This window comes from Acipenser ruthenus, chromosome 49 (assembly GCF_902713425.1).
Source record: "Acipenser ruthenus chromosome 49, fAciRut3.2 maternal haplotype, whole genome shotgun sequence".
NCBI lineage: Eukaryota > Metazoa > Chordata > Actinopteri > Acipenseriformes > Acipenseridae > Acipenser > Acipenser ruthenus.
Window position 1 is genome coordinate 2335051 of NC_081237.1, and position 21580 is coordinate 2356630.

General features: G+C 40.4%; 1 protein-coding gene across 2 annotated transcripts in view; it reads left to right on the forward strand.

Moving 5' to 3' along the window:
* The window catches only part of LOC131721838 (phosphatidylinositol 3-kinase regulatory subunit gamma-like), a 57001-nt gene that overhangs the window by 3383 nt on the left and 32038 nt on the right, over positions 1 to 21580 (forward strand). The window contains exon 2 of one of the 2 annotated variants that reach the window (XM_059014863.1): positions 11301 to 11968. The exons of the other annotated variant lie outside the window; for it this stretch is intronic. Within the exon in view, the coding sequence (XP_058870846.1) occupies positions 11635 to 11968 (334 nt within the window). The 5' untranslated portion in view covers positions 11301 to 11634. The remainder of the gene's footprint in view (positions 1 to 11300; positions 11969 to 21580) is intronic. 2 annotated transcript variants of the gene reach the window in all.

Consider the following 21580-nt stretch of genomic DNA (forward strand, 5'->3'; position numbering starts at 1 on the left):
TAACTTCGCTTTTGTTATCTGGGTGCATGGCGTTTGTTTTACTGTGTGTACAATCAGCATTTAATCCATAGACAAGAGTAGAAGTTGAGAAAGTATTTCCCTAGTTTGGGAACAATCAGGGAATATATATATAATATCTTTTTTTTTTTTACACACATACAGACAGCAGAACTCTGTTCATCCTCTTTCTTGGGGGGTCATTGCGTGTGACTAGAATGCTTGAATAAAATGCAGAAACTAGTAATGTAAACCAAATTAGAGTTTACTGGAGATACATGCAATACAATATATTACAAAGACAGAAGAATGTTTAAATATATTTATATCTATATCTCAGTTTATATAAAGTAGTGTTTAATTAGAATGAATACAGATTCAAAGATAGAAGTAAAAATGATGTCACAAAATATAGAATTACATCATATAAGAATAAATCATGGATTTGAATATAAACAATAACAAGTAGTTGTCATGCCGTCAAAAACCTATAAATACCTCCAATGTTTTGATTCAAACACAGGCTTCCTTGAGAAAGATATGTACAACATATCGAAACGTTGTATATGTTCTCTCTACAAATCGGTCCTTAGAAATTTTGGCATGTGATTGGTTAAAACCTCATCACAAGACCAAAAATACATCCAACTATTGCCCCAGCGATGCTGTTTACGGTCAATATATATATATATATATATATATATATATATACAGTGCCTTGCGAAAGTATTCGGCCCCCTTGAACTTTGCGACCTTTTGCCACATTTCAGGCTTCAAACATAAAGATATGAAACTGTAATTTTTTGTGAAGAATCAACAACAAGTGGGACACAATCATGAAGTGGAACGAAATTTATTGGATATTTCAAACTTTTTTAACAAATAAAAAACTGAAAAATTGGGCGTGCAAAATTATTCAGCCCCTTTACTTTCAGTGCAGCAAACTCTCTCCAGAAGTTCAGTGAGGATCTCTGAATGATCCAATGTTGACCTAAATGACTAATGATGATAAATAGAATCCACCTGTGTGTAATCAAGTCTCCGTATAAATGCACCTGCACTGTGATAGTCTCAGAGGTCCGTTTAAAGCGCAGAGAGCATCATGAAGAACAAGGAACACACCAGGCAGGTCCGAGATACTGTTGTGGAGAAGTTTAAAGCCGGATTTGGATACAAAAAGATTTCCCAAGCTTTAAACATCCCAAGGAGCACTGTGCAAGCGATAATATTGAAATGGAAGGAGTATCAGACCACTGCAAATCTACCAAGACCTGGCCGTCCCTCTAAACTTTCAGCTCATACAAGGAGAAGACTGATCAGAGATGCAGCCAAGAGGCCCATGATCACTCTGGATGAACTGCAGAGATCTACAGCTGAGGTGGGAGACTCTGTCCATAGGACAACAATCAGTCGTATACTGCACAAATCTGGCCTTTATGGAAGAGTAGCAAGAAGAAAGCCATTTCTTAAAGATATCCATAAAAAGTGTCGTTTACAGTTTGCCACAAGCCACCTGGGAGACACACCAAACATGTGGAAGAAGGTGCTCTGGTCAGATGAAACCAAAATCGAACTTTTTGGCAACAATGCAAAACGTTATGTTTGGCGTAAAAGCAACACAGCTCATCACCCTGAACACACCATCCCCACTGTCAAACATGGTGGTGGCAGCATCATGGTTTGGGCCTGCTTTTCTTCAGCAGGGACAGGGAAGATGGTTAAAATTGATGGGAAGATGGATGGAGCCAAATACAGGACCATTCTGGAAGAAAACCTGATGGAGTCTGCAAAAGACCTGAGACTGGGACGGAGATTTGTCTTCCAACAAGACAATGATCCAAAACATAAAGCAAAATCTACAATGGAATGGTTCACAAATAAACATATCCAGGTGTTAGAATGGCCAAGTCAAAGTCCAGACCTGAATCCAATCGAGAATCTGTGGAAAGAACTGAAAACTGCTGTTCACAAATGCTCTCCATCCAACCTCACTGAGCTCGAGCTGTTTTGCAAGGAGGAATGGGCAAAAATTTCAGTCTCTCGATGTGCAAAACTGATAGAGACATACCCCAAGCGACTTACAGCTGTAATCGCAGCAAAAGGTGGCGCTACAAAGTATTAACTTAAGGGGGCTGAATAATTTTGCACGCCCAATTTTTCAGTTTTTTATTTGTTAAAAAAGTTTGAAATATCCAATAAATTTCGTTCCACTTCATGATTGTGTCCCACTTGTTGTTGATTCTTCACAAAAAATTACAGTTTCATATCTTTATGTTTGAAGCCTGAAATGTGGCAAAAGGTCGCAAAGTTCAAGGGGGCCGAAAACTTTCGCAAGGCAATGTATATAATATATATTTTACAAAGTCCCTCAAATTACATCGTCATACTGAACATCCTTCCTCTCCTCACACAACAAAGCAAAATTAATTGCAAAATATACTATAAACACTAAAATTGCCATAAAAACTTCGTTTTCTGTGTTTTCCCAACTTCCTAAAATTCAAACCAATCCAACGAGATAAATACAACCTTCACAAACTCAATGGACTCCTCCGAGTTCATGCCGCAGTGAGAAAGTCAGACAGACAGTTTTTTTTTATAATAACTAATGCAGTATGGACTTCCAAAACATTACTTTCTTGACTGATTCATAAAACAAATACGGACTGCAGACCTCGGCTCATAGTGGGAAACGAAAGGCCCATCGGGAAGAACTATAGTTACCTCCAGGGGCCTGCGGCTTCGGGCATTATAGTCCCCTGTTGGTAACTATAGTTCTTCCCTCGGGGGGGCCAGTTTCCTACTATACGCCTCCACTCCAGTCCATATTTACTATATACTGTGTATGGACAACAAGGGATTCAGCAAAGTTAACATCCTGTATTTACTGTAAACACTGCAGGGGGTTCTGGAGCACTTTTAAAAGCATACTATGAAGTGCATGCATCAGTACATGTCACTGCTGTGCTACAGCTGCTATACAGTATGGTTAGTCATTCACTAAACATTTAAGCCTGGACCTATCGGCTACTAATAGTAACTAGAAAGACAGGGTTCATTAGTGCTGGGACGATGCTGCAATATTCTTCCATTTGGAATTAGCTGGAAAAGTGCAATCCATAGCATATCACAGTAAAATAATTCAGGTTCTGTTAAAGAAAGACTAACACTCTTCTATGCGTTGGATTATAGACGTGATTTATGAAAGATGAGAACACTCTTCTGTGCATTGGATTATAGATGTGATTTATGAGATGAGAACACTCTTCTGTGCATTGGATTGCAGACGTGATTTATGAGATGAGAACACTCTTCTGTGCGTTGGATTATAGACGTGATTTATGAAATGAGAACACTCTTCTGTGCGTTGGATTATAGACGTGATTTATGAGATGAGAACACTCTTCTGTGCGTTGGATTGCAGACGTGATTTATGAGATGAGAACACTCTTCTGTGCGTTGGATTATAGACGTGATTTATGAGATGAGAACACTCTTCTGTGCATTGGATTGCAGACGTGATTTATGAGATGAGAACACTCTTCTGTGCATTGGATTGCAGACGTGATTTATGAGATGAGAACACTCTTCTGTGCGTTGGATTATAGATGTGATTTATGAAATGAGAACACTCTTCTGTGCGTTGGATTATAGACGTGATTTATGAGATGAGAACACTCTTCTGTGCATTGGATTGCAGACGTGATTTATGAGATGAGAACACTCTTCTGTGCATTGGATTGCAGACGTGATTTATGAGATGAGAACACTCTTCTGTGCGTTGGATTATAGACGTGATTTATGAGATGAGAACACTCTTCTGTGCGTTGGATTATAGACGTGATTTATGAAAGATGAGAACACTCTTCTGTGCGTTGGATTATAGGCGTGATTTATGAGATGAGAACACTCTTCTGTGCGTTGGATTATAGGCGTGATTTATGAGACGAGAACACTCTTCTGTGCGTTGGATTATAGACGTGATTTATGAAAGATGAGAACACTCTTCTGTGCGTTGGATTATAGACGTGATTTATGAGACGAGAACACTCTTCTGTGCGTTGGATTATAGACGTGATTTATGAGATGAGAACACTCTTCTGTGCGTTGGATTATAGACGTGATTTATGAAAGATGAGAACACTCTTCTGTGCGTTGGATTGCAGACGTGATTTATGAAAGACGAGAACACTCTTCTGTGCGTTGGATTATAGACGTGATTTATGAAAGACGAGAACACTGTGCGTTGGATTGCAGATGTGATTTATGAGACGAGAACACTCTTCTGTGCGTTGGATTGCAGACGTGATTTATGAAAGATGAGAACACTCTTCTGTGCATTGGATCTATGTGATTTATGAAAGATGAGAACACTCTTCTGTGCGTTGGATTATAGGCGTGATTTATGAGATGAGAACACTCTTCTGTGCGTTGGATTATAGGCGTGATTTATGAAAGATGAGAACACTCTTCTGTGCGTTGGATTATAGGCGTGATTTATGAGATGAGAACACTCTTCTGTGCGTTGGATTATAGACGTGATTTATGAGATGAGAACACTCTTCTGTGCGTTGGATTATAGACGTGATTTATGAGATGAGAACACTCTTCTGTGCGTTGGATTATAGACGTGATTTATGAGATGAGAACACTCTTCTGTGCGTTGGATTATAGACGTGATTTATGAAAGATGAGAACACTCTTCTGTGCGTTGGATTATAGACGTGATTTATGAAAGATGAGAACACTCTTCTGTGCGTTGGATTATAGACGTGATTTATGAAAGATGAGAACACTCTTCTGTGCGTTGGATTATAGACGTGATTTATGAGATGAGAACACTCTTCTGTGCGTTGGATTATAGACGTGATTTATGAAAGATGAGAACACTCTTCTGTGCCTTGGATTATAGACATGATTTATGAGATGAGAACACTCTTCTGTGCGTTGGATTATAGATGTGATTTATGAAAGATGAGAACACTCTTCTGTGCGTTGGATTATAGACGTGATTTATGAGATGAGAACACTCTTCTGTGAGTTGGATTATAGACGTGATTTATGAGATGAGAACACTCTTCTGTGTGTTGGATTATAGACGTGATTTACGCCGAGGTTTTGCATCTTCTTGCTGTTGTTAAAGTGCAAGGTTATATGAATGAATACAACATACAGCAGGTTTGGTCGAATTGAAAGGTTGTCCCGTCTGCAGTTAAAGTGAGGACAGTAAAGTAACCTTTGGCCCAGCCTGGTTTCTAAACTGTTGATCTTGTACTCGTTGGAGCAGGCTGTATTGATCCTGAAGACAGGCTGCCATGAAAGGGTTGAATTGAGGTTGTGCTGCAGCTTGCAGTCCCACAGAATGGCTGCTGTGTGGGGGAGGGAATATTGACGAGAGCATCTATGAGCTTGAAAACCTGTCATCTAGGATTCCTAATACCTCATAAACTCTTTAGCTGGCATTTTTCAGTGTTATGGAAAATCCTCAGGCATTAATGACCAGCACCCTTCACTTTGACCTGTGACCTAAGATGGCTGCCACATTGAGGTGACTTTCTGGACTCTAAAGACCAAATGCTTCATGATATTGGCTTCATGCTCACAACTGTATACTGTGATTCACTTTGTCAAGTTAAAAACAAGCCCCTTTGTGCCATTTATTTTAAAAAGCTGCCACCACAAACCATTGTAGCTCGTGACTTCATATTGGCACGGCTGTGTGAACCGTGTGAATGCACTGTGGCAGAGTATCGCTGCCTCCTTGTCAGTTTCTCCTGTATAGCGAGAACGGCTCCATTAGCACACGGCTCCGTTAACTGGGTGGTCCAGTCAAAATGAACCCTTCACTGCTGCATTGTTTGAACTTCTATTATGCCCCTGGGAATGCTTTGTTTTATTTCACAAAAAGCACCCATTTCTAGTTATAAAGTGTTTTTTTCCTTCAGCAATTCCTAAAGCCACTTATAACGTAACTTTTTCTTTGTGTACTTCCTTATAAACAATAAGGCTAACATCTGTGTAATGTTCCCTCAGATTTCACTATTTGATCATTTGGTTCAATCATGATTAGGACATGCATACAAGCATTATATTTTACTGCCTAAGGGCCCTCCGCTAATTCACTGCTTATTCATGAGTAAGCTGATGGTGAACTAAAAGGAACGCAGCATTTGGTATAATATCAACAATGGATAAGTAAATATGTAGCAACATTTTAAAAATTAAGAAAAAAACATCTGAAAATGTTCCAAACAGAATAGATTTAAACGAGACTGTGCTGCATATAAACTGCTTTAGCTGACGAACCATGTAAATGATGCCTTGAATGTTTTAGTGCGTGGATGAGCATGGGTTTGTCATGAAATAGTCTTTCAAAATGGATATTCGCATATTCCTTCATTTTGAGTGGGCTGGAAAACAAAAGCATGATTCATACCATATTAGTCTTTTCAGTATTACAGTGTGTGCTGCGTGTTTCAGACCTCTTCATGCCCTCTTCATTCCCTTGCCTGAAATCTTTCTGATGGTAAATCCTGTTCTACAGAAGAATCAAGTGGTTCTTTTTTTAATACATTGTAAGCAGCGTTTGTTTGAATATTTAAATATTTTTCCCAGGACTAGTTTATTAAGAATTTAAGTTAATATTTATGACAACTAACTTCAGAAACTTTTGGAGTATCTTGTATCTTGTTTGAACTGGCAGTTGAAACTGAATCTGTTTGGCCCAGATCAAAGAAGAACTGGGGGAACACACGAAGTTAACCGTAACCAGTATTTTAAGCGCAGTACAGTAACCAGGACCAGAGGGAATTAAGTGGAGATAGAGCAAGGAGAGAGGGAAGGAGACGCTTCTCCACACAGTGAGTGGCGAGGGGATGGAATGGGCTACCTAGTCATGTTGCTGAATCGCTGGGATCCTTAACAGTACAAGGAACAGGGCGAGCACACAGTAGCTGTGACTGGGGAGGTGGGTATCTAAACCCTGCTAATCCTGCTGTCAGCGGGCTGGGATAACTCCATGATCGCCTCCTGTCTTGCTCATTTGAATGTGCAGCCTGTTGTAAGGTGCTGTTGAACTGTTCCTGACCTCCTCACACCAATTCTGATCACTAATCCCTCCATCATGCCAGCAGTCCTGCTAGCCAGGCTGTCCAATCAAACCAAAGCCAGTCTACCACTGCCGCAACACAATGAGCATAGTCAAGCATATTAAAGATCATATTCTGCTTTCTTTTTTTCAAAATTTGGCATTGATTTTCACCCAGTATTCAATTGAAGTGCATGGCTCTGCTCCACTGCAGTGTATACATGCTGCTCTCCATTCAAATTCTCTTTTCTTGGTAAATCTTGAAGAAAAATAAGTTTGATCTGCTTTGTTCAGGATTTTCACGCAAAAGTAATCTGTACTAAATCCGCCCCATAACAGCACTGTGTTGATTTTGAATGGGTAAACTAGAATAGCTCCTTGCACCTGCTTCCTTCTCTCTGAACATCAGTAATTAGGAATTTGAAGTACCCCGAGCTAGCGCAGTACTGCACATCGTATCTAGCATGTGTGATCATCACTTCAGAGGTGTCACTTTTGTCTGTATGAAAGATGATCACAGTATGTTAAACGTGTATTTAATTGATTGGCAGCAGTGTGGAGTAGTGGTTAGGGCTCTGGACTCTTGACCGGAGGGTTGTGGGTTCAATCCCCAGTGGGGGACACTGCTGTTGTACCCTTGAGCAAGGTACTTTACCTAGATTGCTTCAGTAAAAACCCAACTGTATGAATGGGTAATTGTATGTAAAAATAATGTGATATCTTGTAACAATTGTAAGTCGCCCTGGATAAGGGCGTCTGCTAAGAAATAAATAATAATAATAATAATAATTGATATTGTTTTCATACCATGTGTAAAATTGCCTCTTGCACTCTTTTCCGTGCTTCACGTCCTGTTGAAGGAACGCAGTCGGCACAACTGAGCTGCTTCTGGGAGTTGGAGTCCTTGTAAAAAATAAGAACCAATTCAGAGTGTTTTTAAATAAGGAAATATTCAAAATCCTTGCCCTTTAGTTTACTTAAAAGAACTCAAACTCCCGAAGCTTGACGCATTTTACCCGTGTGAACGAACGCTAACCAAACCATGTCTAGCCCGAAACAGATTTTCAAAGTGATTTTGCTGCGAGTGTGTGGGATCCAATGCGTTTGAATGGGCCCTTATATACTATGGGGTTCACATCTCGCAGCTCATGGCTTTGAAAGGAGGTCAGATTGACTTGTTTCAGCTCGTTTTAATATTACTCTCTCAAATTCAGCTAGTTTTAGGGTATCGATTTTATTTTGCACCAGTGTAGAGGTGTGCAGGATTCTGGGAAGGAGAAGCATACGGTCTTACTCATGGCTGTGAGCAGGGGTTCAATCTGGGCAGTACGTACATTTACACAGACTGAGAATGCCAGGGGCTTACCAAGAAAAACAGGGCATAGCTAACCAGGGGAGCAGAACTGCGAACAGATCCTTTTGTGCTCTGCAGGGATATGTTGGGGCATGTCTATTGAAATGGAAAGGGGGAATCTAGAAGTCTGATTCTTTAACTCCTGGTTATTGGTGCTGTATTATAGCAATGAGGGGGTTTCAAAAGTAACTTTTGTCTTTTGACATTTTAACATGCATCTAGAGAACAGCTTTTCCAGTTGTGATGAAACTTGGTAAAGGTGTTTCTTCAGCTCAAGTTAGTGAGCATTTCAGAGGGATACATGTAGTGATGGATGGAGCTAAATATTCCTAAATCTTTCCTAAGTCTTGATTGTAGCATTTTAAAACCTGTGGTATTACACTAGGTTAAGAAAGTTCCCAGCTTCCTTTTAGGAAGTCTGTTCCTGCTTTACTTCCTGGGTTAGCTAGGTTTCTTCTGGGTCGTGTTAATCCAGTTGTCATGAAACTTGGTATTAACAGTTTTAAGCATACTTTATTAAGAATATCAGATTCCGTCTATCTGTCTGTATGTCTGTCTGTATGTCACAGTTCACACACTAGGGATACAATGGTATGATTTCCCAAACCGAAGCCTACATTTGCATGAAATTCCAAACTGAACCAAAGCACACTTTTCTGCATATAGATGATTCATATTAACATCCCATAATAATCAATATAGTGACGCATCAAAAGTTATGACAAGACTTGCATGTTTGATTCTGACAGTAGGGATAACAGTTTTATACTGCCCATAGTCTGGGTGTTCAGAAGTCAAGGTTTTTTTTTCAGGTTTGTAAAACAGTTTAATGCTGAAAAGTGCTGTCCTAGTACGAGCACACCTGCGTACCCCAACCTAAACCTTTTGTTATAAAATGCATTCGAAGTGAAGCTGTTTCTCAGTTAAAAAAAAAAAAGGTTGAGTATATTGCGTCTGTTAAATGACTCTGTGTAGACCTCATAACAAATGTAATAATGATGCTAAACTGATTAAAACAGTGCAAAAGTATTGAAAGAAAATAAAAGGTTAGTCGAGGCCCTGAACCATTGTGAAGCTGGAAAAGAAGTGAAAGGGATGCTGCGGACAAAATAGTGGTACTTGCTTCCTTACTAAAACGGAGTGCTGTCATTTGTTAAAGGCAAGCATGCAACATCCCCAGCAGTTGCTGCCGACATTCTCTGTCTGTGTTGTGAAGACTTGCCCGCACATTGAGACTGCACGTTCTGCATCCACTGAATTGGTTGGAAGTGTAAGGCAAAGCTTTGCCAAGTCATACAGATGTGGAAATCGATTGGAAACAGGCCCAAAACTTGGTTACCCAAGGGCATCTGGCATTATTTAATAAAGGCCATATACGCAGCACTTCGTTGATGTTTGTCCCATTCACGAATTTATTTTATTGGTACCGAGTCAAAAGAAATAATACATGCCTATTCGAGTCTAAAATTCTAACTGCGTTTAAAAAGTAAGCAGCAGATTGTTTGAAGCGAGGAGGCTGTGCTAGATCGTACCTGTAGTGCTGATTTAACTTGGCTACAACCGAGAGGAATACTTTGTGTCCTGCGCTGACTCTCCAGTTTCTTTTCTGAAAGCTGTTTATTTTACGTTCTGTTCAGCAGCCTCTGTAGCTCATTTAATGTGCGATAAACGAAGATAAATGGCGATCGATTTGTATTTTCTCCAAAGACACATTACAAGATGTGAAAAACAATTACCTCCATCTGCATGTACATTTCTTGACCCGATCCTCAGCCAAAATATACTTATTGCATTTTGCTTTGTCTTCCATTTTTGGTGTTTTACCTCCAATGCTGAAAACTATTTAGCAACCTAAATCAAAATAACAATGCAACACTGACTTTGTCCCACCTCCTACTGTACTGTACAGGTCACAGAAAAGCCAGTACAGACGCACTGATAGGCTGAGTAAAACATTGTTGTAATGTGAACAGTAAATAAGAAAGTTAACCAAAGGGCGATATTTTTTATTTTTTTATTTTGCCAAAGTGCAATGCACACAGGACGGCGAAGTAATAAAAAGAAGTCTATCTACAGAATTAAGATAGGTAGTTTGCAATCGCTTGCAGTGTGCAGTAGTTCATTGAAACATTTTTATTTATTTTTTCTCTCAATACTAGTACGGTATGCATTGTCCCTAAGAGGTGAATTTTGCGGTGATCCCTCAGTTTCCCGATTTCCACGAAATCACGAATTGGGTAAACCCCTAGTTATCACAGTTAAAAAAGCGACGTGCGTAATACTGGTATGCGCCATTCTCATGGCTGCACAAATGCAGTTTGTTTTATCCATTCTAAACTTTCATTTTGATTTTACAAAAAAAACAACTGGACGTCAAAACAGCTGAAAGTTGATAAAAAAAAAAGAACTGATCATAACTGACTTGACTTCTGTCTGTCTGCATGTCATGCTTACATTTGTGCATATGTCTGGATAACCGCTTATCCAATTTAAAACATGAAACTTGATATTCAGCTGTGATTAGTTGCCATTTCTTATTTATATACTATTCTGTGTGTTTCTAAGTGTTTGGTGGCTACCTCTCATCAAGTTGAGTGTATTTCTCGCACACTGTTTGCTTTGTCGGACCCGCGTTGTGGTTTATAGAGAACCTGTTGTGGTTTGTGATTGACATGCAGAGTGGGAGATCTACACTCTCAGCACAAGATAAGTGTAGTTGCTGCTAATGGGTCGCAGTGCTGAAGTGACTTATAATGTACATGTCATGGTCCTCCACTTGCAGTACCGAGGGCTCGAATTATATTGGATTTACAACCAGGGCGGGGGATGGAGGTTACTGACATGTGTTTATTTATCTTTTAGGTTCTGTCTTTTGACTGGGAGTCCTGGACAGGATTTTCAGTTTTCGAGGGAGACTGATAAAAACCAGCTCATCCACACTGTCAGATTGGAAGCAGCCTTTTCAGTTCTCTTGGAAGTCGGATCTGTGCCGGTTTGAAGGCACATCGGATTATGTTGGTCAAGCTGCCCCTTTGTTCTATAGTCTGGTTGAACTGGGGGTTTAAACGGAGGGGAGTGCTTTTGACCATGGGCCTTGGGCACCACTGAACAACTGAGGACAGCACCAGCAGCATGTTGCTTACTTTAGGGTGACTTTGTCAGTACTATAAACACTGGTATTTACAGACACATCAGAATGGCTGAAGCTTTTCAGTACCGTGCGCTCTATGAGTACAACAAAGATCGTGAAGAAGACATCGATCTAATGCCGGGGGACATTCTGACAGTTAACCAGGCATCCCTGCGCTCTCTGGGCTGCACAGAGGGTGACGAGCAGCATCCGGAGCACATTGGATGGATTGTGGGACTCAACGAGCGCACCAAACAGAAAGGAGATTTCCCAGGGACCTACGTGGAGTATCTGGCCCCAGTCGTGGCCCCGCCCCCCAACAAACCACGGCTGCAGAGACCCCTCCCTGCAGCCCCTGGGACTGGTCCCCTGCACCCAGACTCCACCTCCGAGTTTCAAGGTAAGATTGCTGGCCCCTTGCACCCAGACTGCACCACAGAGTTGCAAGGTAGGATTGCTGGCCCCCTGCACCCAGACTGCATCTCAGAGTTGCAAGGTAGGATTGCTGGCCCCCTGCACCCAGACTCCACCTCGGAGTTGCAAGGTAGGATTGCTGGCCCCCTGCACCCAGACTGCATCTCAGAGTTGCAAGGTAGGATTGCTGGCCCCCTGCACCCAGACTGCATCACAGAGTTGCAAGGTAAGAATACTGGCCCCCTGCACCCAGACTTCACCTCTGAGTTGCAAGGTAGGATTGCTGGCCCCCTGCACCCAGACTGCATCACAGAGTTGCAAGGTAAGAATACTGGCCCCCTGCACCCAGACTTCACCTCCGAGTTGCAAGGTAGGATTGCTGGCCCCCTGCACCCAGACTTCACCTCCGAGTTGCAAGGTAGGATTGTTGGCCCCCTGCACCCAGACTTCACCTCCGAGTTGCAAGGTAGGATTGCTGGCCCCCTGCACCCAGACTGCATCACAGAGTTGCAAGGTAAGATTGCTGGCCCCCTGCACCCAGACTTCACCTCTGAGTTGCAAGGTAAGATTGCTGGCCCCCTGCACCCAGACTGCACCTCCGAGTTGCAAGGTAGAATTGTTGTAATTCTCTGTTTGGTGGTATTCCTGATTAAAGCTGTTCCACACCTCGAGCCCTCTTGATCACCCATTTACAGACTAATAATAATGATCGGTGCTGTTTACAATACAGGCAGGGGCTAATCCTCCCTACTGATATATACATACTACAAAGTAAGCGAAGTTTGGAAGCAAGAAATGATTTACAGAAGGACTGGGTGTGTTGCTTAATCATCTTTGCTTTATGTAAAGATGTTAATGAGGACACAGTCTTGCAAGTACAGTGGTACTCCAAACCCTCTTCCCTCCAATGTGGAATGGCTGGGTTTCACCAGATTTCTTAATGTTACCCTCTGGCTAAGGACTGCAGGACAACACTGCATTGAACATTGTGCCAGTCTTAGCAGTCATCATTCAGGGAACTAGTTTTTGGGGTAAAATAGAAAAAAAAAGTTACACCCAGTCCATCAGCATTGGTAATAAGTGGGTTATATTTGGGGTACCACTGCAGTCATTGCTTCCAAAGCTTTGCCCTGTAGTGAACAGTAATGAGTACACTGAAGAAGGCACTCTCTGACTCGGCACGTTGAAGTAATGGATGTCACCTAAAGCCCTGTAATCTGTTTTTAAATACCAAGAATATTTTCAGCACATTCGGTTTTAAGAGGGGGTAGCTTGCATCCACAAGATAACGCTGAGATCTCCTTGTTCTGGGAGGAGAGACGGGGGCAGGAGTTTGTGCAGTTGCAGATTTGGGTGATACAGTGGCTGAGCTGGTACCTGACTCTTAATCGTTGCTCTGTCCTCCAGGCTGCCTTGCATCCTTCACCCCCCTGTAGAGCAGGTCTGCTGGAGGGGAGTCAGAGTTGACCTCAGTCCACAGCTTCTTTGACAGCTTCCTCGGTTCAGCTGTCAATCCATTGATTACAATGGTTGCCATTACATTCTCTGTTTCTCCAATTGCTGTAGGGACTTTGTTTATGAGGCCAGACCCCTAAAGAAAAAGAACTACTGTTATTCTAATGAATGTGAGAGGTCACTATATTGGTATATGAACTGCAAAGTGATGTAGTGTGTGCAGGGTCCGCAAATCTTTACTGTAATATTTTCCGTATACAAGTAAATTATGTGCATAGACATTCTTATGAGAGCCAGGCCTAGCTGAGAGGCTCTGAGTGAGAAGGCCTGTCAGAACGGAATGGTGTATACTGCAGTCAGGAAATGAAGCACACGTTGTATATATTAGTGCATGGACAAATATTCCATCAAATACTGCTTGAAATGTATCCACTGGCAAAAATGACTCTTCATATTCATTGGTGTGTCCAAATTTATAAACGGCTGCTGAAGACATCGCCATCTGTGGGATCAGTCATTGCTATGGAACAAATACTGCTCGGAAACGAAGGGCACATGAGTTTATCTTCAAACGAGGAACTTTGGAACCTCTTGGAACGAACATTCTATTCTGACATAATCATGACATCATCCACAGAATTCTTGATAAATAACAAGTTTACTGCGCTGTGTTGACTTTTCTTTCTACACAGCTGGGCTTTTGTCCGAAACATCCTGAAATAATGTATTTTTTAATCATTTTTTAATCGTGTACATTTTTCATTTTTGTACACTGCAGTTTATACCTTTTGAATGGAAGTATAACTGAATTTTCCAAAAAAAGTTTATTTTTTTTATTTTTTTTGGATGTTCCTAAACTAAAACCTTTAATTAACAGTTTAAATTCAAATTTCTCAGCAATACAGCGTGACTGTGCACAGGGAACTTCCGAAATAATGCCAGGCAATATTTCAACATCAGATTGTTCAGAAACTGATGGAATTTGTGGCTGAATTCGACTTTCCCACTCAACAGTGTGTAGATGATTGTGCCTGTGTTGCCAGGAAATGCAAATGAAAACCAAATACGAATAATGCTATAGTTATTTTTTTAGGTTGGATCATCCTCAAAGACCTCATTCCGAAAAGAAATACATAGTTTCCGAATCTCATTAGCTAGTTATTAGCTGGTGTCCGTTGTGCAACCATTTCAAATCAGTTGGAGCTATACTTAAGACTTTGGTGATGTATATTGAAATAACACAGTGCTGCTGTAATTGTGGGTAGGTCCCTTCATTAGCTGGAAATGAGAACAACTCTGTCTTGGGTTTTCTTTTGCCCGCAACCACTTACACAGCACAGACGTGTTTTTTTTGTTTTTATTTAATGCAACATTTATCATAATAATATATCAAAGTACCACATGCGAAGGAAAAATGTACGGTGTGAAAGATGTCTACTACACAAAACGAAAGCAAGTTCCTTCCTAATGGAAAATTAGACTGACCATGTTTGTCACTCAGACTAGTGTGTTTCCACACGGCGGTAATACAGCTTACACAACGCTTCACTGGGCATGCGCCAGTACGTTTGAGTACATGTGAGGGTACGTTGGCTCAGAAGAGATGCTTGAGAACAGTGATTTTGGACATAGCAGTGTGGCATTATGCAGATGTTTGGGCGCATACTGATTATTATACAATGACCAAATACATTCGGAACAGCAAATTGGGATAGTTTTATTTTCATGTAGTGCCGATGTACCCTTTAATAGGCCTTAATAAATATGTTGGTTTTCTGTAACTCCTTATTACCCTTCATTTTCACCTCAACCCAAATATTTATTCTGGCTGGAGATGAAATCCCCTGCAAATGGGATATACTGCAGTGCAGGGGGTCCTCCGTACGCATGTCACATTTCACAAGTGTTTTCCATATATCTGGAGAATCTATTATCCAATTGTTATGACGCTTGGTATTAACATTATTTAGTTAAACTTTTGAGTATCAGATTTTGGGGATATAGGGGTCTGTACTCCCGTACATAGCAAAATAATCAAAATCTCCTACAGTACCTAGCGACGCAAATTCAGAAAGCTGAGATTAAACACTTATTTAAAGATTAACCCTGGTGCAAAATATAAACCGACAACTTTCAAACTGGGGGAGTAGGTGTGGGGAGTGTCGCAGAACTTCAAACAAACTTTACTTGAGTTCCTGTTCTGTTGGCTGAACAGGTGTCTTTTTTTCCATTAGGGTTGTGTTCCAGGAATAGTGTCCTCAGGCTCAGTTGAGACAATGCTCTGAAGCGGTTGCTTGTAGCAGGACGTGCATTTTGATGGAATTGCAGTCCAGCAATTTGCAGGGCCTGTCGTTACCAAACATGGGCTCTGCTGTCTAGAGAAGTGAAAATGAATGACTGTGCTGAGCAAACACTGGATCCATCTTCACCTGCTCACTGCCCACCTTCATTCTGCATTTCATTTCTGTTGAATTCTGCCAAAACTCCTCTTGAAGCAGGAATTCAGCTGTAGAAAGCCCAAACAGGGTGTGAATTTGCACACTTTAGCATGCATTCTTAAAACTCTGCGAAGGGAGAATCAGGGTTATTCAGTTTCTGTTTGTTTTGGAGAATGTCACAAAATACATTTTACTGTACAGTTTGAGTCAGACTTTTTTTTTTTTTTTTTTTTTTTAAATAATAAAATCATGTGTTGGAGATCCAGGCAAACATAAAGGGAAAGTCATTTCTCTTAACCAGCTCACAGCATGTTTAGCCAAGGCTTGATGCTCACATGTGCTGGCATGTGATTTATTCTATTATATTTCAAAAAACTAAAATGGCTGACTGTCCTAGAAAGACCTTTTTGTATTGCCATAGGGACCAGTCTCCTCAAGAGATGGATACACATACACCTGTGTTAACCTGTATACAGTACTGTGTATAATACTGTAGAAACTGTACATACTTTAGATGATGATAATTTACATAGAAACCACATTTTGTTGTTCTATCAGTTTGCTGTTTAGATGCATGTAAACCTTGCTAAATTGATTCATTCTAACAAAATACCACCAGTGAGTGTACAAAAGCTGTGCCATATTTAAGTAGAAGGATACCTTTTACAATTCCCAATTTCCAGACTCTAGATGTATGACATATTAAAAGCACAAGTATGTATCTGCTGGCCCTTTTGAGTTCTGGGGTGCTGAAGGAATTGCCGTTTCTGGCCTGACGTCCACTTTGGGGGCTCATAACTGGGTTCCCATTTACCCTGACACTGACCTTCACTGTGTTAATGATCTGCAGTAACTAGAGGGAAGGTGCTAGCTGCAGTGGTTCAGGAGTTCTCTCAAGTTCAGTATGACATGTTATTGCTGTCATTGCACTTTGGTCTACTTTATATTACATTCTGATGTATACTGACAGCCCTGGTTAGTATTTTCCACGCAAAGAACACCTAATTAAGCAAATAACATTTTAACATCGCAAAGACTGAACTACAGTAAAACAAAAAAGGGGGAAAAAAACAACAAAAATATGTACACAACAAAGTATGTATTGAAATGAGTGCTGTCACTCGATTCAAATTTTTCATCGGTTAATTTATGGGCATTAGTTGATTAACCTGTAGAGTAAATCGGTAAATTCATCCGTGCACATTTTTAATAAAGGTAGCGATCTTATAGCAGCTGCATGTAATACTAAAAATCAATAGAATCTTCAATTTATTATTTTTCTTAGTAAATGTCTCTCTTTGTATTTGTACTGCGCTATTGAGATGTTCTTGTGCAGGCCCTGTGGGCACAAAGTGAATAAACTAAACTTCAAAGAACAAAACAAACCATTTTTTTTTTAATATCCCATTCTGTTGACAGATTACATAGATATCAAGAACTTTTTTTTTTTTTTTTTTTTTTTTTTAAAACAAATGATTTGCGTAAAAGAGTAATGGTAAATTAAAGCCTATACATAATTGATTTACACTTATGAATTCTGTGAATTAATTTTGAAAAAAAAAAAAACCTTCCTTTTAAAATCATGTTATACGTATTCACAGTCGCCGATACCAGGAGGTCCCCGGTTCTAATCCCCGCTCGGCCACTGACTCACTGTGTGGGACCCTGAGCAAGTCACTTAACCTCCTTGTGCTCCATCCTTTGAATTAGACTTAAAACAGCGGAGGTCCTATTGCAGGTCACTCTGCAGCAGGTGTAGATGCAGCGTTTACCCCCAGCCTCCAAGTCGTTTTGGATAAAAACCTCTACTAAATGACCAATTAATTTCTAACACTGGCTTTGATGGGCTTATTCCCGGCGTGTAGGATTCTCCAGACAAACTCAAATACCGTTACAGGCAGATTTAGAGAAATGAGAACTCAGTATTAGAGTAACAGAACCACACAGTATGATTACAAACACCATCAAATAGTAAGGGACATTTTAAAAAATAAAGAAAGAAATGACTGTCCAAGGCCAGCATTATAATAAAAGGCCCCCTATTGACACCATGTTTTGTATATTGCCACTTCCATTGATAACATTGAGACATCTAGCTGACCCGTTAGTCATTGAATGTATGCAGTTTCTTGTAGTGTTTGTAATTGTAGCTGTACTGTGGAGCCTTCAGGGTTCCCATTGTTATGAAGTACAGTCTCGGCTTCACTCGTTGTTTACAGACACAGGACCCCTTTATATTTTGCTGACGGCACTTGGTAAAAATCCAACTTGGTATTTATTTAATATCTCCCCAGTGATATACGCAGGTACCCTCATGTCACGCTTACAGAGAACCGCTTATCCAGTTGCAATAGAACTTAAAAAGCATTGTATGAATGTGAAATCACAGAAAATCTGAAGTAACAAACTGTAGTTCATATTCACTTTTGTATTTCATTTTCTGTCATCGCATCAAGGGGAATTTTAAAGTACTTGTTTTAAGTTCGCTCTCTGAATTTAGCTCTCTGAATCCTATCTGCTTGCATATTTAACGGCACTGCGACCGGCAGTAATCTGCTTGAAAGTTTTCCCTACATGCCAGGAAACAGTTAAAGCAAAGATAAGAGACCTGCTCCCCTCTGGAGCCCCAGCAAGCCCCTACTGCTAACCTCCCCAAGCTGCCCCTGTTTCTATGGCTGGGCTTAATCTCTCTCAGTAATTTCTCATTTCCAAGACCCCCTGGCTCCCTGCCAGCACGATCTGGGAGAAGAGAAAGCTGTATGTCAGGTTGGGGAGGGGGGATTTTGCTGAAACATCACATTCCAAGCTGATCACATGACTGCTTCAGTATTTGCCTTGTATTCATTTACATTAGTCAGGGGGAGGCTGCCTTGTTACTTTTCCAAACCACAAAGTTCCTAATTGCACCTAAAAATGCTGCAGAAGTGTATTAAGGATGTGTTCTTAGAGGAGAGGATAGAGGGATCCGGTATCTTAGAACCACCTTTTGTTTCTTTAAACTACCTTTGTAGTCTTGAAAACTAGTGGATTTGACATTTAGCAGAGCCTATTAAAAGGCATCTCCATAAAACCCCTGTGTTGTACTTCTTGGAAATGGAAATGGATGGCTGCTCCCATTCTATATGTGTGGTTATCCTCTCATTGTGACGTGCGTGCGTCACTCTACATTTTTCAATATGTCTGTAAAACTGCTTAATACATTGTGATGAAACTTTGTTTTAAAAGTTATTGGATATATGTTGGGATCTCTTTGTCTGTACATCCGTCCATCAGTATGTCACACTGACACTTTTACATGCATCTTGAGAACACAACAAGTTTTTCCACATGCTGTACACCATGCATTTTAATATACTTCAACAGGAAACACCTCATCTAGGTCTTAAATACCAGTTTCCAGTTTTCATGAAGCTGTTGTCTGTGTTATTCTATTCTGTACATATGCTTGTCATAGTCTTCAACCGTTTCTTCATCTGTCTCTGTAATTTTGAATTTAGAGCTGTGACGGAGGTAGCTGTTACTGACAAACTTGTTACCGTACTTTTAAATCTACTCCTTGTGGCAGCACCAAATAAGATTAAAAACATGCATGCCAACTTTGTTTTGAGTAACACTTTATATAGCTTACATTTGCCGTTTTTCTGCTTGAAAGATATTTGGTCCAGGTTTTTGTATGTTGTACAGTTAGCAAACTAGTCTCGCTCTGCAGCTTGTTTTGAAAAGGGACGGTCTCTTCACTGAGGCAAGAAAAGAGCGTTTGTTTAGCTTGACCTCATTTCAGACACTCCTGCGAGTCTGACAAGCTCTTTGACTGTGTGGTATCCAGTTCTCTCTGGTAGATCAGCGCAGTCACCTCTCTGTGTGCTAGATCAGAGGGTGTGTGTCTGAAGTAATAAAGGCTTTGTGGAACCCTCCCTGAATAAAGCCTACTATCCCCATATGCTACTCTAGTACATGACGGTCTATTTAAAAGAACGCGCGTTAATTTCAAACGTAGCACCAACAAGGGCTACACAAGAAGAAAACAGTACACTGTTTACATTACACAAATGGAAAAAGTATTTTAGCCCCTAGAGGTGTAACAATACACTAATGTGAAGATACACATGGCGATATGCAGGCTGGAATACAGTATGTATACAGGTACATGTGATGTACAGGCTGGGACACAGTATGTATACAGGTAAATGTGATGTACAGGCTGGGACACAGTATGTATACAGGTACATGTGATGTACAGCCTGGGACACAGTATGTATACAGGTACATGTGATGTACAGGCTGGGATACAGTATGTATACAGGTACATGTGATGTACAGGCTGGGATACAGTATGTATACAGGTACATGTGATGTACAGGCTGGGACACAGTATGTATACAGGTACATGTGATGTACAGGCTGGGGTACAGTATGTATACAGGTACATGTGATGGGCTACTTGTGTGATTCATCATAAAACCTAATGCTCATTAATGTTGGACTATTACAAAATAAATGATAGGGAGAGTATGTATTCATACCAACTATAAAACACTTATTCTTCGTTCAAGAGCCATGTGGTGAACTACAGAGCTCTGTTGTGCTTTTGGTTCTTGTATTACTATAGAAATGATATATACTTCTATTACGATACGATATATCATGTAAAGAAAGGATCACGATTCATTTCTGTAAAGTCACAGCTGTAAATTCAAAATTAGACACAGTTGGTTGTGATATATGTAAACATGTGTGCCATGCAGATGGATGGATGGATGAACAACCCCCCATATCCCCACTCTGATGCTCTCAGTACCCGAAGAGGGGATTATACCAAACTGACTTGGGGCTTAGAACTGTCATCTTGAGACTCTAAATGTTGACGGTTTGTTAAAAGAAATGTTAGGTCTCAGAATGACAGTTAGTTTAAAAAGGACAGCAGTCTTTTATGATGAATTGTGGTGGCCAAAAATGAAATATTTTCTATGGAAGTTGTTTTACCTTTAATGGAACTGCCATGGGGTGTATTTGCAGTCTGATGTCACATTCAGATTTTTTTTCTCATGTGCATTGAATTTTATGTTGACCAGCTTGCGCAATTTAGCTAATTTTAATGTAATTCTTTGGAACCATTTTTTAATGAGAGTGCAGATATTGAGAAGGAGGAATTCTAGTCGAGACATTTCATTGAATTGAGCAGCTTTTTAGTGTTTCTAAATGTTGCACTATGAAGTGTTTTAATGGTTATGGATGTATTTTACTTTAATGCAGTTAGAAAGCTTCCTGGGACTGAATCCCTTCCTGTGCTGTTGGTCAGATTTACTCCAGTGGTTTTTCCAAATTGTAAGATCTGTGACCTACAAACCTTGTGGTGCTTCAACCAGAGTTGGGGTCAGTTCCTTTTTTTCATTTCCAATTCCATTTCTAATCCCAATTCCCTTTTAATCAATTGAAATTCCTATTCCAATCATTTTACAACAATGGCTTTATTGAGCAAACAAATACTGTATACAACTTAATGAACTTGTCAGGTAACCTGATAAAGCCTCTGGCATAAACCTCAGTAAAGACTATGCCGTAAAATATAATAGGAATTGGAATTGTATAAAAGGGAACAGGGATTGGAAATGCAATTGGAAAAATGGAATTGACCCCAACTCTGGCTTCAACAGCGATGCATGTGAGTCAGTGGGCAGGTTAGCGACGCCTGCGGGGTAGAGGGC